This window comes from Pipistrellus kuhlii, unplaced genomic scaffold (genome assembly GCF_014108245.1).
Source record: "Pipistrellus kuhlii isolate mPipKuh1 unplaced genomic scaffold, mPipKuh1.p scaffold_m20_p_20, whole genome shotgun sequence".
Classification (NCBI taxonomy): domain Eukaryota; kingdom Metazoa; phylum Chordata; class Mammalia; order Chiroptera; family Vespertilionidae; genus Pipistrellus; species Pipistrellus kuhlii.
Window position 1 is genome coordinate 17,471,841 of NW_023425516.1, and position 15,911 is coordinate 17,487,751.

The window sequence follows — 15,911 nt, forward strand, 5'->3', positions numbered from 1 at the left end:
TACCTCTTTGCACACAACATGCCACGCTTGCCTAATCCTCCCAGCCCCCAGCTTCACGGTGACGAGCAGTCTACCGGGCGCAGCGTGACGGAGGAAAGGCCGGTGCGGGCGGTGTTATCTGAGCCCCCTCCCCCCGCCCCTCTGTTGTGCGAGGAGGTGACACAAACACCCGTGACAGAGCGGTCCAAAGCGTCAGAGGCTCTGCACACACACAGACGCTCCTCCCTCCCTCCCTCGGGGTCGGGGCAGGCGCCGTGGGTTCGGGTGGGGCCTCCCCGCTCCCCCTGCTGAGCTCTCCCCCGGCTGTGGGGCGGGTGGTGTTCCTGGGGACTCACCGTCCTCTGCACGCACTGGGGGAAAGAGGGCCAGGGAGCCCCACCGATTTCCTGACGCCCCTGTGCCCAGAATTACACACACCATTTCCCCGAAAAGGTACCGGGCACCAAGAACTGGTTCCCATGGGGCTGGTGGTGGTGCCCTGCTGGGGAGGGGGGGGTGGGGGGGGGCCGGGGGAGAGGAGGAGGGCAGGAAGGGGACTTCTTTCCATGTTTTTCGAACTTTGAGCCATTTTGTCCATTCAGAGAAATAGGCATATGCCAAAACCGGTGTGGCTCAGCGGATAGAACGTCGGCCTGCGGACTGAAGGGTCCCAGCTTCGATTCCGGTCAAGGGCATGTACCTTGGTTGCGGGCACATCCCCAGTAGGGGGTGTGCAAGAGGCAGCTGGTCAGTGATTCTCTGTCATCGATGTTTCTAACTATCCCTCTCTCTTCCTCTCTGTAAAAAATCGATTAAAAAAGAAAAGAAAAAGAAATAGGTATAGACGGTGGCAGTGTAGTGACACACTGTCTTAAATGGGATAAGAATAAGAAGCAGGGCTTATTGGAATAATGTTTCTATTCCCCTTGAAATTATTATTTTTTAAATAGATTTTTACTGATTTCAGAGAGGGAGGGAGAGGGGGAGAGAGAGAGAGAAACATCAGTGATGAGAGAGAGAGAGTCATTAATCGGCTGCCTCCTGCGCGCCCCCTACTGGGGATGGAGCCCACAACCTTGGCATGTGCCCTTGCCCGAAATCGAACCCGGGGGCCCTTCAGCTCGCAAGCTGACATGACACTCTATCCACTGAGCCAAACCAGCCACGGCCACTTGACGTTATTTTAAATCTCCCTTTATTTTAATTGTCAGTTGGTTTGTTTACAGTTAGAACCGTGATCAAGGAAAATACTGACCTCCGTCTGGTGACCCTGCCAGGAGTTTTTCTCTTTCCTGTCATTTCATAATGAAATACTTGTAAAAGGCTGGAAGTCATCCAACTGTTAGAAGAGTGAAGATAGAATGTTCTCGCCCTGTATTTTCACATCTTCCTTCCAGTTTTCCTCTTTTGTTCCCCTTTGAATTAGGAGCCAATTGCTCGGAACATTCCGTGAATTTCTCTTTGGCCACATTCGTGATCCATTCATTTGTCCTTTTCTCCAGCGGATTCTTAATATTCAGGGCCCCATGGGTCTCCAGGACCTAAGTGAACGGCCCCATGAATTAGCACAACAGTATTTTATTGGGCATGCACGTGCTGAATTTTAATGGGGGGGTTGGAACTATTCACAACATTCCTAAATCACTTTGCCTTTAGAAGTTTCTCCTTCTGCTAAGGGTTTTTGGTTTTTTTTTCTTTTTTTAATTTATTTTATTGATTTCTTACAGAGAGGAGCAGAGAGAGATAGAGAGCTAGAAACGTCGATGAGAGAGAAACATCGACCAGCTGCCTCTTGCACACCTCCTACCGGGGATGTGCCCGCAACCAATGTACATGCCCTTGACCGGAATCGAACCTGGGACCTTTCAGTCCGTAGACCGACGCTTTACCACTGAGCCAAACGGGTTTCGGCTCCTTCTGCCAAGTTTTAAGCCAAGAAGCAAAGGGTCCAGTTTGTTAAGTAGCGTTCAATGAAAACAAATATATTTAAGGTTTGTGTGAACTAAATAAATATATAACTTGCTAAAAGTTTGTTTTGATTTATATTCATTCTTTCCTATTGGGGCTTGGAAGAGATGAAAGGGTATATTACTCTTTTTTTTAATTTTATATTTTTTTCCAAATATATTTTTATTGATTTCAGAGAGGAAGGGGGAGGGAGAGCGAGAAACATCAACGATGAGAGAGAATCATTGATCGGCTGCCTCCTACATGCCCCCACACTGGGAATCGAGCCGGCATCCCCGGGCACGTGCCCTGACCGGGAATCGAACCGTGACCTCCTGGTTCATAGGTCTCCGCTCAGCCACTGAGCCACGCCGGCTGGGCTGGTGGGAATCTGGATAATAACGCAGCAAGGAGGGACGCTGAGACCCTGTGGAAGTTTTCCGTTTTAATATTGGTATGTTTATGAGCAAGCTTTTCTATTTGTCATTTGAGATTGCCTTTATTTTCGCGTGTAAAGAACAGCTGTGTGTTCTGGATGTGTCAGAGTCATTGTTTTCGATCTCTCTCTACCTGGGGACATCTTGTGTGCCTTGTACGTGGCTCCGCTGTCTGTACCCAATCTCATGCTTCTCCTTTCATGGTTTAATTTAAATACATTAAAATGTACTCACGTTTAGGTTGTCCTGGTCCATGAGTTTTGACAAAGGCATAATGTTGTATAACCACCCCCAAGAATTTAGACATGGAGCAGTTCATCACCTTCCAGAATTTTCTGGACCATCCCCTATATCCCAGTACCCTCAGCCTCCGACCTGTTTCCTGTTGCCATGGTTTCTTCTTTTCCGGAATGGCACGCAAGGGGAGCCATTCCGTATGGCGCTTTGGAGTCTGTTTGCTTTCACTTGGCACCATGCATCTCTGGGAGGCTCGCTCATGGTGCTTGGTGTCCGTATCTCTTCCCTTTTCCCTGTGGAGTAGTGTTCCCTTGTAGGATACACGCAGTCTGCAAATGGAAGAACATCTGAGTTGTTTCTGGTTTTTGCACATTGTGTGTAAGGCTGCTATAAACACCCATGTTCAGACGCCTGTGTGGATAGCTGGGATCAGACACCCCCACCAACTCAGCGACTTCGTCGTTGGCCTGTGGATTCAGAGGCACAGGGAGTCCAAACCATTGCACATGCTTCTCAGCCAATGAGTGTTCTGGCCGCCAACATTGGGTGTTGTCAGCCTTTCCCCCCCACCCCCCAAATATATTTTTATCGATTTCAGAGAGGAAGGGGGAGGGAGAGCGAGAAGCATCAACGATGAGAGAGAATCATTGATCGGCTGCCTCCTACATGCCCCCACACTGGGAATCGAGCCAGCAGCCCCGGGCATGTGCCCTGACCGGGAATTGCACCGTGACCTCCTGGTTCATAGGTCTCCCCTCAGCCACTGGGCCACGCCGGCTGGGCTGGTGGCGTCAGTTTTTTTAATCCTGCCATTCACGTCGGGGAGCTGCGGGGTCTCAGCTTGGGGTCTCCCCGTGTGCGTGAGGACCGGCGATGGTGAGCCCGTCTCATGTGCCTGTTGGCCATTCACACCTCCTCCTCTGTGAAGTGTTCCTGTGTTTCTGCCCGTTCTTTCACCGGGAGATTTCCTTGTAAACATTCTTTGTAAGAGCGTCTTAATGTTTGTAGAAATTCTATACAAAGCCTGACTCCGGTGTAAGTTTTATAATATTTTATCCGCGTTCATGTCGAGTCTATTTTCTTGACGGCGTCTTGGGGTGCACATAAGTTCTACATTTTTTCTTTTAGGAGTTCTAATTTCCAAATCTCTCATAGATACCACTTACATTTAACCCGTACAGAAGTTCTCATTGGTATCTTATAAAAAGCAACACAATTTTCCTACTAATTTTTTAAAAAATATATATGTTTTATTGATTTTTCTTACAGAGAGGGATAGAGAGTTAGAAACATCGATGAGAGAGAAACATCAATCAGCTGCCTCTTGCACACCTCCAACTGGGGATGTGCCCGCAACCAAGGAACATGCCCTTGACCGGAATCGAACCTGGAACCTTTCAGTCTGCAGGCCCCCAACACTCTATCCACTGAGTCAAACTGGTCTGGGCCCTTCTGGCCTTTAAGGGACTTCTGTCCTGTTTCTGAGAACAGAGGACCCTCACCGACACTCCCCTGCTCCGGGCATCTCTCCTTTCTGTGCTCATTCTCCCTCTGGCTGGAGTGGCCAGTGGCTCTGGGTGGCGGGGACCACCGGCACTGCTGAGCATGCGTTTGCAAAGAGTGGGAGGCGGGTGGCCAGTCCAGACGGAACCCCAAAGCCAGGAGGCAGGTACGGGGTACTCTTAGCTTTCCCTGGAGCATTTCCCTCTGGGGTGTAACTAGCCTGTCGGAGTCTGTGTTTCCACTCTCTTTAGGGGAAGGGAGGACAAAGTTAAAGTATAAGCACGTGACTCTGGGAAGACCCAGTGGGGATAGGATTTCCACCGATTGCCCGCCCTGAAATGTCTTATTCTTTCCCTTTAGGTTTCTTGCTATTTAAAGATTTTTGTTTGAATGAAATTAATGAAGCTGTACCTCAGGTGAAGTTTTATGAAGAGGTAAGAAGTAACCGTTTTTTTACCCACGCTTCTATTTCAAAAGCACGTTGAAACTGCCCTTTGGGAAACATGACGACGACGACGCACGTATCTGACAGACGTTTAGAAACCCACTGAACGGACTTAGTAGAACAGGGTAAGATACTTGGCTCATCAGCGAGGCCGACATCTCTGCGAAGCCATTGGCCACGGCTCCGGGCTGCCCCAGGAGCAGTGAGGCCGAGCGGGGCTAAACCCCAGAGCGGGGAGCCTCATTCCGAGGTGCCCCGGGACTCCCAGCCGTCTCGTGTTCCGCAGAAGCTCACGGATGGATTCTGGGCGCACAGGCTGATGCCCAGGGCCGCTACCGGGTGGGAGAGAAACGGGCAGAGTTGTCTGGTCCCACATCGCCAGAGTGGCCCGTGGGAGACTGGGTGGAGGAGGGTGGAGGCGAGCCGAGGCGACGGGCTGGAAGCCCCCGGGAGACACACTGAAGGCCTCCGCCGCCAGAGTCTGAAAGCAGCCGGGCCAGAGACGCACGCACGCCCACGGGGAGGGCTCCGTGGACACCAGAGAGCTGTAGCCACGCAGCCCCTGGGCCAGCCGTGGGTTCTGGGCATCACGGAGCCCAGGCTCGGCCCCGGGCAGGAGGCTGCTTCTGGGGGAGAAGGGGCCAGAGGGGGTTTCTGGGGCCAAAGTGAGAAGCCAGTGGGACCGGAGGAACCCCAAGCCGGTGGTGAGTCTCACGCTCAGGACAGAGGCCGGTTTGGGACACGCGTGGGACAGGAGGCAGGGCGCTTTCTGAAAGCCCCCGGGAGGCAGGGGTAATGTCTGTGAACTCCAGGGAGAGCCAGACCTCAGGGGCTGGGGCCAGCAGGAGGCAGCCCGAGTCCTGCAAAAATGGCAACCCGGCCGAAATCGGTTTGGCTCAGTGGATAGAGCGTCGGCCTGCGGACTGAAGGGTCCCAGGTTCGATTCCGGTCAAGGGCATGTGCCTTGGTTGCAGGCACATCCCCAGTGGGGGGTGTGCAGGAGGCAGCTGATGGATGTTTCTCTCTCTATCCCTCTCCCTTCCTCTCTGTAAAAAAAAAAAAAAAATCAATAAAGTATATTTTTTTAAAAATCCAAAAATGGCAACTCAGACCAATCTCAGCTCAGTCTCTCTCTTTAAAATAATTAAGTTTTTATTCATTTCAGAGAGAGGAAGGGGAGGGAGGGAGAGAGAGAGAAACATCAGTGATGAGAGAGAATCATTGACAGGCTGCCTCCTGCCGCCCTCCACTGGGGATTGAGCTGCAACCCCGGCACCTGCCCTAACCGGGAATCCAGCTGTGACCTCCTCCTGGTTCCTGGGTTGACGCTCAACCACTGAGCCACACTGGCCGGGCTCCACCCGGGTTTCCACAGCTGAGAACGCGCCTGATGGCCGTCCCTGTCCCTTCAGGTGGTCGTGTTTGAACGCGACACCGGAACGTCACTCGACGTGTAGTCACCGCTCGGTGTGCCGGTTTATACGCTTGTTTGTTCCCGTTAGGTTTGGAGGCAGCTTAGAAAAATACGGATTGGATACCTAGGTCTAGAAAGAAATCATAGGAAACAGAAAATAAATAGAAGAAAAAAAAAGAGAGAGAGAGAGAGAGAAAAGAAACAGGAGGTCGGAGGTAAAGTTACTATCTAGAGATTTCTGCCCCCATCCCACCCAGCGGTTCTCAGACACCAGTGCCCGGAGGCCTTGGTGGGCTGAACAAGGCAGGCAAAGTGCTTGCTGCTGTTCCGCTTCTATTTTTGTTGGAGAGAAGCAGACAGTAAACAAGCAATAAACAGGAAATGCATCGGGAAGTCATAACCGCTGTGAGCGGTGACCCCGCAGCAGATTCCACCCTCGGGCGCCGTATCAGGAAGTCATAACCGGTACCCGGTGACTCAGAACAGGCTCCGAGCCCACGGCCTGGGCCGGGGGCCGCGGGGGAGGGCCGGGTCCGAGCCGGGCTCCGAGGCGGTGGCATCCGAACCGAGACCTGAGTGACAGGGCAGAAGCGAGTCTTCTGAAGGTGGGAACAGGGTTGTGGGGTGGGGAGACCCTTTTAGGCTGAAGTCACGGCTAAGGTGGAGCCCCTAATGGGGTGGGAAAGAGAGCCCATGGGAAAAGTTTTAAAATATCGATATATATATATATATATATATATATATATATATATTTTATTGATTTTTTTACAGAGAGGAAGGGAGAGGGATAGAGAGAAACGTCAATGAGAGAGAGTCATCGATCAGCTGCCTCCTGCACACCCCCTGCTTGGGATGTGCCCGCAACCAAGGTACATGCCTCTGACCGGAATCGAACCCGGGACCTCTCGGTCTGCAGGCCGAGGCTCTATCCATTGAGCCAAACCGGTTTCGGCAGCCCATGGGAAATTGAAGGTGAATAGTCCAGAAATATCAATTCGGTCGGAATGGCAGTAGTTGGGTAGTATAGGTGTCACACACACACACACACACACACACACACACACGCACACACACGCACACGCACACACACTCTCACACCCTGCCAGGAGGATAGCTCTGTGAGCAGTTAGTGGGCTGTTACCGGAAGTGTGGCCTGGGTTTGTGATATGTTTTGAGTACGAAGCCAGCGTGCTTGGCTGATGAATTGGATTTCGGGGGTGGGGGCGGGGACGGGGGTGTGAGCGAAAGCAGCATCCGTGATGACTGTTCCTTTTTGGTGTCAGCTCCTAGGCGTATGGTTTTCGCACTTTTGTGACAAAGAGGAGGGAAGAGCCAGTGTGGCTGGGGTGGGCAGGATGTGGACACGTCAAAATGGGAAGTTAGATCCTTGGAATCGGGAGCTCAGGGGGACAGGGGAGCCCCCAGAGATCCACGCGTAGCCCCGGGAAGGCAGTCGGTCCCTGAATCTGCGGGACCGAGCGGTCTCGCCCGAGGAGAACCTTGTGGGTGAAGGGCGTCGCCCCAGCACCATGCTCTGTCTGACTGGGCCAGGGGTCGGCAAACTCATTCGTCCGCAGAGCCCAATAGCAACAGCAGGACGATGGACATGTCTTTGGAGAGCCACGTTCTTTAGACGTCAACTTCTTCTAACGCCACGTCTTCAAAGCAGACTCGCCCAGGCCGTGGTGTTCTGCGGAAGAGCCACACTCCAGGGGCCCGAGAGCTGCATGTGGCTCGCGAGCCGCAGTTTGCCGACCACGGGACTAGGCGAAGTAGAGGCCGTTCGCAAGGTGCCGGGCCGTCCCCCTGGGCTGGCCGTGGAGCAGCCGGAGGCCGAGGCGGCCGCAGACCAGGAGCGCTGGCTCTCGGGGTGCCGGGTGTTTAGGCCGTGAGCGTGGTTACCCCCGAAGCGGAGGGGACACGTGATCAGTGCCTGTTCACCACGGATGACGAGGCTTCTGTTCTGCTGTCCGGGGCCCTTTGCACCTTGAACTCGGGCGTCGGCCGCCAGAACCCGAGGCTGCATCCTCCGTGTCCTGCTGAGTGCGGACGTGCCGTCTGGAGCTAACTGCGAGCCGACGGCAGGATCTTTAATCCGTGGCCTCCCTGAGGATGTGAAGCTCGAATTCCAGCCACAGGTGCTCTAGGCTCTGGCCTGGCCGCCTCAGGGTTTCCTTTCCTGTCGTTCAGTCGAAGGCTGTGGAGCACAAGGCTCTCGTGGTTCAGATGTCACCTGCCCGGGACACGGGGCTGTTCGGCGGAAGCTGGGTTATTCCCGCTCTTGCCAAGCTCCCGTGGACTCGGCATCCGTGGGACCGGGTGTCCCTGGAAGCAGACTTAGGCGTCCTCCCACTTGCTTTCAAGGATAAGAATCCCGTGCGGGCTTATTCTTCGGATCTGCTCAGATGTTTAGGCAGAAACACCGGCCTGCGGCTCAAGGGGGCTGCCCGTGTCATCCCAGCGTCCTGGCCTTCGCCCACCCCAAACGGAACAACGGAAGGAACCCACCCGCCAGCCCAGAAGCCTGTGTTCAGTTCCGACGCCGCTTCCGGCGCTGGTGTCTGGCCTCCGGGCCTCGCAGCGGCCCTGGTCGCCTCTGGCCAGGTGTTGGACCCTTGAGACCGGCCCTGCCCGGTGAAGCTGGGAGGGTGAGCCCGGGCCCCTTGGTGATTGCTGGACTACGTCTTCCGTAGACAGCCAGCCTTCCCGCTGGGATGGGGCCTGGGCCCACCCCGCCCGCCTGCCCACTCGCCTTTGTGGCAGACCTTACCCTCGGTTCCAGGAAGACTCCGTGACAGACTCCGTGACAGGTGTGCGAGCACAGCCTCCGGTGTAACGTCGATGGTGCTTCAGGCCGACGGAGACGACCCCAGTCGCTTCCCAGCAGCCTCGGAGGGACCCCAGCCTTTCACACGCCCCTCTCTCTCCCTTCCTTTATCAGAAATTCTTGCAGGATGGACTGATTTTGACTTCAGACCTATCCAACCCTGACAGTGTAGGAAACAGGTCACCCTTCTCTCCATTGATCTGTACCCCCCCCCCCCCCCCCCCGTGGGAGGAGCTAGCCTCGCCTCTTCCTGTTCCAGAATAAAGAGCATTTGGTGAATGTGAAGTCAGCGGAGCAACTGGCTGCCTGGGGGAAACACTACACCACCACCACCCTCGCCCCCCCCCGTTTAAAAAGTCACACACAGTACAGTAGGTCCTGGGGTTACGGGTCATGCGGAGATCTGTGCCTATGGCATGACGTAATGCAACTTTTGCCGTAAGAGCTACATTAGCATCTATGTCGCTCACACGGAGCACACACACAGCAGGAATAAAGTGAAACAGTAAAAAAAAAAAAAAATTAAAAGAAAGATACCAATTCCTGAACTTTACTTATGGTAAATACAGCACTTGTGTACATAGGTCAAAATGACGGAACTTTTGTTAAAAATAAATAAGTGGGAGGTGGCGATGTAACCATGAAACAACAAAGGTCGAGTCCGATGTGACCCGAGGACGGCCTGTAATTAGTCGTTACCGTCGCCTCCTACCAGCCCCATGTGCCATCTGTGTTTTCACTCTCTGTCTTTCGGATTAAAAAGTGTTTCTGTGAGTAAATTAAAAAAAAAACACACACACACACAACCACTTCTGTGACCTAGGACCTTCCGTTATCAGGTGAGAATGACCGGGGCTGCTTCCGTGAAAGGCACGTATTTCTAAAGCACATTTTATCTTTGGGCCCCTCTCAGGCCGGCCGGTGACCCTCCCTGTGCGCCCCCTGGGGCGATCTTCCTGTTAATTCTTCAGTAGTTGCAGGAGAGGTTCCCATGCTTCCCTCTACGGCTCACGCTTTTCCAAAATACTTAGTTGATTAAAAAAAAAATTCTCTCTTAAGGAACCCGGACAAGATCTGTGCCTTTTCTCCCCTTGGTTTTGCAATGCCGTCATTGAGCAAGAGCGACCTCATCGCTCTTAGGCCTGACTTTCAGCCAGATGGAGCCTGCGCGTGCTTTTGGAAAGGGGAGCTGGCAGGCACGGGTGGCCCGGGGCCGGTCGGGCGTAAGATAATTGTAACCATGGCAGTATTTGTTTGCCAATGCCGCGCTTCTAAATTTAAGCGATGAGCCTCATCACTGGAAGCATCCCATTTGTAGGCTCGATCCCCATTTGTGACTCTTGAGTATCCCAGCTTCGTTCCGACAGCCTCAGGGAGCGGTGGTGCCCCGTGGAATAGCCCGGTCCCATCGTTTGCCGGGTCCCGCGTGTCCTGCCAAGACTAGTCGTGGCTGTTAACAGAGTCGGTTTCCAGGGAGACACACCGCTCACCCATAACTTTCTGCCATCCAGATAAAAGAATACGAGAAGCTCGAGAACGAGGAAGATCGCCTCAGCAGGAGTAGACAGATTTACGACACCTACATCATGAAGGAGCTGCTGTCGTGTTCGCACGTGAGTGTCCCCTCTGGCTCTGTCCCCGCCGTGGGACAGAGGCGCCCGCAAACCAAGTGCGATTCATCCAGGAGGGAACCTGTTCTTTCTGCTTTGTGGCTTGTGGCTTTTTTTTTTTTTTTTTTTTTTTAATATATTTTATTGATTTTTTACAGAGAGGGAGAGAGAGAGCTAGAAACGTCGATGAGAGAGAAACATCAACCAGCTGCCTCTTGCACACCCCCAACCGGGGATGTGCCCGCAACCAAGGTACATACCCCCCTGACCGGAATCGAACCCGGGACCTTCAGTCCGCAGACCGACGCTCTACCACTGAGCCAAACCGGTTTCTGCCGTGGCTTGTGTCTTGATAATCTCGACATAGCGTCCATTGCTGAGAGAGAGAGAGAGAGAGAGAGAAACGTTGAAATGGGAGGGTAACATCGATGGGCTGCCTCCTGTGTGCAACCTGTGCATATGCCCTGACTGGGAATCGAACCAGCGACTTCTTGGCACACAGGATGACGCTCAACCAACTGAGCCACACTGGCCAGGGCTCCATATACTCTTGAGATATAGAGATAGAGATAGAGATAGAGATAGAGATAGAGATAGAGATAGAGATACAGAGATAGAGATAGAGATATTTATATCTATGTATCTCTATCTCTGTATCTATATCTATATATTTCCAAAAAGCAAATGCTTTCACTGCAAAAATTGATGAAGTACAGTAGCGAATTCGGAGCAGTGGAAGAAAAGGGTAGCCTTGATTCTAGACTTTCTCAAGGAAATTAAGCTTATTATTTTAATGTAGTTATACTTTCGCAATAAGACTTAAGAGATATTGGTAAATATAACCCTTAAGTGGCTCCTTTGGATTTATAGGATGGATTGTAATTATATTAATTGTGTTCATTAATTGTTAGATAATGGTTGACATTCTTTTTCTTACACATCAGGATAAACAGTTTAATTCGGTCATTAGAATTAAACTAGGTTCCTAGGAAATCATTCCACCAGGAGTGAGTGGAAAAATTAGTGATAAAAATTTACCATGCAATCTCTCTGCATTAAGACTGTTGTTATTGTTGTTGTTTTTAATATATTTGTATTGATTTCAAAGAGGAAGAGAGAGGGAGCGAGAGAGAGAAACATGCGAGAGAGAGAAACATCAGTGATGAGAGAGAATCATTGATCTGTTGACTCCTGCACGCCCCCTACTGGGGATCAAGCCCACAACCCGGGCATGTGCCCTGACTGGGAATCGAACTGTGACCTGCTGGTTCATAGGTTGAGGCTCAACGACTGAGCCACACTGGCTGGGTCTACAGCCTCTCTTTCTTTCTTATTTAAGTCTTTATTGTTGAAAGCGTTACATATGTCCCCCATTGACCCCCCTCCGCCTGCCCCAGACCCTCATCGCCCCATTGTCTGTGTCCAGGGGCCATGCATAGAAGGTCCTTGGTTGATTACCTTCCACTCACCCACGTTTCTTCTTCCTGTGCATTATTGGAGAAGAGGTAGTTTGAAGTTTGGGGGTGGGGAGGGTGCAGAGCTTGTAATCCTTGTCGTGTAGTAAGTTTATTCTATATATATATATATATATATATATATATATATCTCTCTCTCTCTCTATATATATACACACACACACACACACACACACACACACATTTTAAATATATTTTATTGATTTTTTGCAGAGAGGAAGTGAGAGGGATAGAGAGTTAGAAACATCGATGAGAGAGAATCATCGATCAGCTGCCTCTTGCACACCCCCCCACCGGGGATGTGCCTGCAACCAAGGTACATGCCCTTGACCGGAATCGAACCCGGGACCCTTCAGTCCGCAGGCTGACGCTCTATCCACTGAGCCACACTGGTTTCGGCAGTTTACCCTTCTAGAAGCAGTTCCCTGTGCTGTGGCTACGGCAGTGGCTTCCCTGTGACCCGGAGCCTCTCACCGCCCTGGCTCCCTTGGCAATCCCGGCATTTGATTCTTAGGCTGTTTGCACGCATTCATTTTCTCGGAAATTCAATTTCATAGCCGTTGTGTGTTTTTAGGGCCCCATTATCAGCTCATCGAGGGATATTTTCAGTTCATGAGCTGATGATAAAGGGAGATTCTCTCGGCTTCTCTTTCTCACAGGGATCTTGAATTCTTGTGGGATTAGATATCAGCCAGCCACCCCCGCGCTCATCATTTTTTCCCAGCGCGGTGTCTGAGAATCCCGGGAGCCCAGAGGGACACATCTGTCCGGATCTTTTTTAACGAACGCACGCCGATATCATGTCCTTAGCTGTGTTTCTGGGTTACCGTTGAACCAATGTGGTGTTCCGTTTGCGTTGTGCTGTTATATAACATAGAGGCTGGTCATGGTTTCTACTGGTTGCAAACGATGCTGTTTTTGGTTTTTGAAAGCCATTCTCGAAGCAAGCCGTGGACCACGTGCAGTACCGTCTGTCTAAGAAGCAGGTGACGCCCGCGCTCTTCCAGGTGAGGCGAGCGCGCTCGCGTCGAGGGCGAGCAGTCTGTGTACAGTTTGACATGGAAGCATGTTCTTCCCAAGCGTGTAGCTGGGGGAGGGAGGCCCTGGCCTGTCAGGCTGCTGGTGTCTGGAGTTGAACATTGCTTGTCGCCTCATGGACATGCAGTCTTCTTTGCGTTGCTGTTAATCCTCACCGAGGATGTTTTTCCCACTGATTTTAGACAGAGAGGGAGGGAGGGAGGGAGGGAGGGAGGGGGGGGGGGAGGGAGGGAGGGAGGGGAAGAGAAAGAAACATGGATGTCAGAGAGACACATCGATCGGTTGTCTCCCGCATGTGGGGTCCGAACAGAAATTCTCTCCTTTCAGCCATACATCGAAGAAATCTGTGACAGTCTTCGAGGCAACATTTTCCAAAAATTTATGGAAAGGTATGAAACTCGCTCTTCATATGTGTGTGTGTGTGTGTATGTACACATATAAACACATATAAAAAATCTTTGTGATATATGACATATAACATTACAATAATATATATGCATCATATAGATATAGATATATTTATATAGAACCTTGTACTGTGTGGGTGTACCCCACTTAACCCAATATAGTGTGTGTTAATTTATCCATTCACCAAGTGTTTATTGCCATGTACTATGTGCCAGGCTTTGTGTTAACCTATTTCCCTGATACGTCACATCATAATTTCAGTTTGCCAGGAGGGGACAACATAAAATGAAGACCTGTACTTCCTAAGAACTCCCCACACCCTTGTGACGTTTAGCTCTTCCGCCTCGAAGGGGTCTGAGATTTAAAGAGGCCGGGGAGCCTCGCTTCTCACTGGGACCCTTTCCTCACGCAAGCACACGGCTCTCCTCGTCGGACTCGTGTGTTTGGACTTTGCAGTCATGTCCCCCAAAGTGGGACAAGCTCGTGCCTGATTCCGATAGACTCTGACGGGCATCGGCAAGTCATGCCTGTGATCGCGTGTATCCTCAGGCATGTCCCTTTGGGTTCCTGGAGCTACAGAAGCACATGCCTGCCACACACAGTCCTGACACGCTTCGGCGGCGTCTCGAAAGCGCTCAGCTCCGCGCGGCCGGTCCTTCCGTGCGGGGAGCGTGTGTGTGTGTGTGTGTGTGTGTGTGTGTGTGTGTGTGTGTATGTGTGCTCTCTAACCCGCCTCCCTGTGCACGCCGGCTGCCATGCAGACAATCGCCGTGATGATGGTGACGAGGGGCCCGCCGCCAGCCGCCTGCAGCTGGGCCCAGATCGCCCTTTAAGAACAGACGCCGCTCTCCACATGTTCCCGGGATTTAGAAAAGAAACAAGCCTGTGTTGTGGTTCCGCCGGAGTTCAGGGATAATTTTATCCTGGAGCGGAGTCAAGGCTTGGGGAAAGGAACATGCATACGGATGATGACACTGTTCGGAGCGGGAGTGGGGGCTTGGCCAAAAGGCAGCAGCCGCAGCGGCAGCAAACCCAGGGCCGTGTGTGCTCAGGTCTGCCCTTTCCCACCGCGGGCTCAGCCCAGCTGCTCTGCCTTGGGATCCTTGGGGTGCAGGAGCCAGACGGGGGTGATCGTTTCCATCGGGGAAGAGGCTCAGCCCGCATGTGGTTTTCAAAATCCTACAGAATCAGCCGCTCTGACTGCATTGTAGGCAAGCTTTTAGAAACGCTGGATTTCCTGGACCCTGTACTGCTTTGTATAGATGCGTGATTTTTAAAGTCAGTTCGTTTGCTGCTATTCCTTTTTGGGTGCCTTTTTTTTTTTTAATTAGTAGATTCTCAAATAAGTATATTAAAAAAAATGCATCTCAGACCAAGCATTTCGAGTTGGTTCTGAAAAGCACGGACATCCCACAAACTGAGCCCAAGCCGGTTCTCTGCAGGGCGATGATAAAGGGGAGTCTTCAGGGGGGCCGGGGCTCACCTTCCCGCCTTCTCCTCGTCCTCCCGCCCTCTCCCGAGGCCCGGCAGGGACACAGGCCAAGCCCCTGGCGGGGCTGGCTCCGGGGATGAGGCCTGGGAGCCGTGTTCAGGGAGCTTCAGCCGCTCAGCACCTCCAGTCCAGGTCAGGGGCCGGAGTGAAAGCCACTCTGCCACCCTCGCCCTCCCTGGGCCCGCAGGCACCTCTCTCCCCATGGCTGTCCACCCGCCCCGGCCTCTGCTAGTCTGCAGTGTGCTGACCCACGCCTCCTCCCCCCCGTGCCAGCCCCGGACCCCCAGTGTGAGAAAAGAGTGTGAGTGAGCCAGGCCTGCCACGTGAACTTCGCAGCAAGCCATCGATTTGTAAACGCAGAGGACGCCCAGTGTGGTTTTGCCCTTTGCTCTCCCGGTACTTAAATAAAAGCGGTTTGAAATCTCAAAATACAGTGCTGTTTTACCAACCGCACGGAGATGGCAGGAGGATCAAGGAAACGCCCGTTAAAAAGTCCTTTTAGATTCATTGTAAAGAGATGCTGTGTAATTACATGGCGCTTTTGCTTCCCAATTTGATTATTAGCCTCAGAAATGCTTTTAAAAAAGGTCTTTCAAAGGCGAATTGGATGAAAACCCCAGAGAAATGGGGTATTTGGATGCCACACAGCATGTTATAATGCTGGTATGATTCCTATAACTTGTACTTTATGAGAGATGCTCCCATTGTGCCTTTTCTGTCTCCCCCACCCGTTTCTTCCTTTCCTTCATTCCTTCATTCCTTCATTCGCTCAAAGAACCCTAGTACTCTGCCTGTGTCTAAGAAATCATAGCAGTGGCCAGAGGATCCCAGCAGTCAGCAAGAACGTTCTTTGCTTAGATATGTTGTTGCTCAGTAACAAAAAAGGAATCTGAATAATGCACTTATTAAATACAATAGATATTTTTTTCTTACTTCGTGGGCGGAAGAGCCTCAGCCGGCAGTTGAGGGCATGGTGAGAGCACACGCCTGCACGATGGCCCAGGGCGCCTTCTGGGTCTAGTCTGAGGGGCCCTCTGTGTCCCCGAGAGGCAGCGCTTGGTCTGGGTTCAAATCCTGTCCCACCCGTTCTCTCGCCGTG

At 52.0% G+C, this 15,911-nt stretch overlaps 1 protein-coding gene across 3 annotated transcripts in view; it reads left to right on the forward strand.

The window, feature by feature from the left end:
- The window catches only part of GRK3 (G protein-coupled receptor kinase 3), a 63,596-nt gene that overhangs the window by 21,982 nt on the left and 25,703 nt on the right, over window positions 1-15,911 (forward strand). For 2 of the 3 annotated variants that reach the window (XM_036449407.2, XM_036449408.2), the window contains exons 3-6: window positions 4,464-4,537; window positions 10,301-10,402; window positions 12,807-12,881; window positions 13,240-13,301. In XM_036449407.2, the coding sequence (XP_036305300.1) occupies window positions 4,464-4,537; window positions 10,301-10,402; window positions 12,807-12,881; window positions 13,240-13,301 (313 nt within the window). The remainder of the gene's footprint in view (window positions 1-4,463; window positions 4,538-10,300; window positions 10,403-12,806; window positions 12,882-13,239; window positions 13,302-15,911) is intronic. The other variant, XM_036449409.2, reaches the window with a different exon arrangement.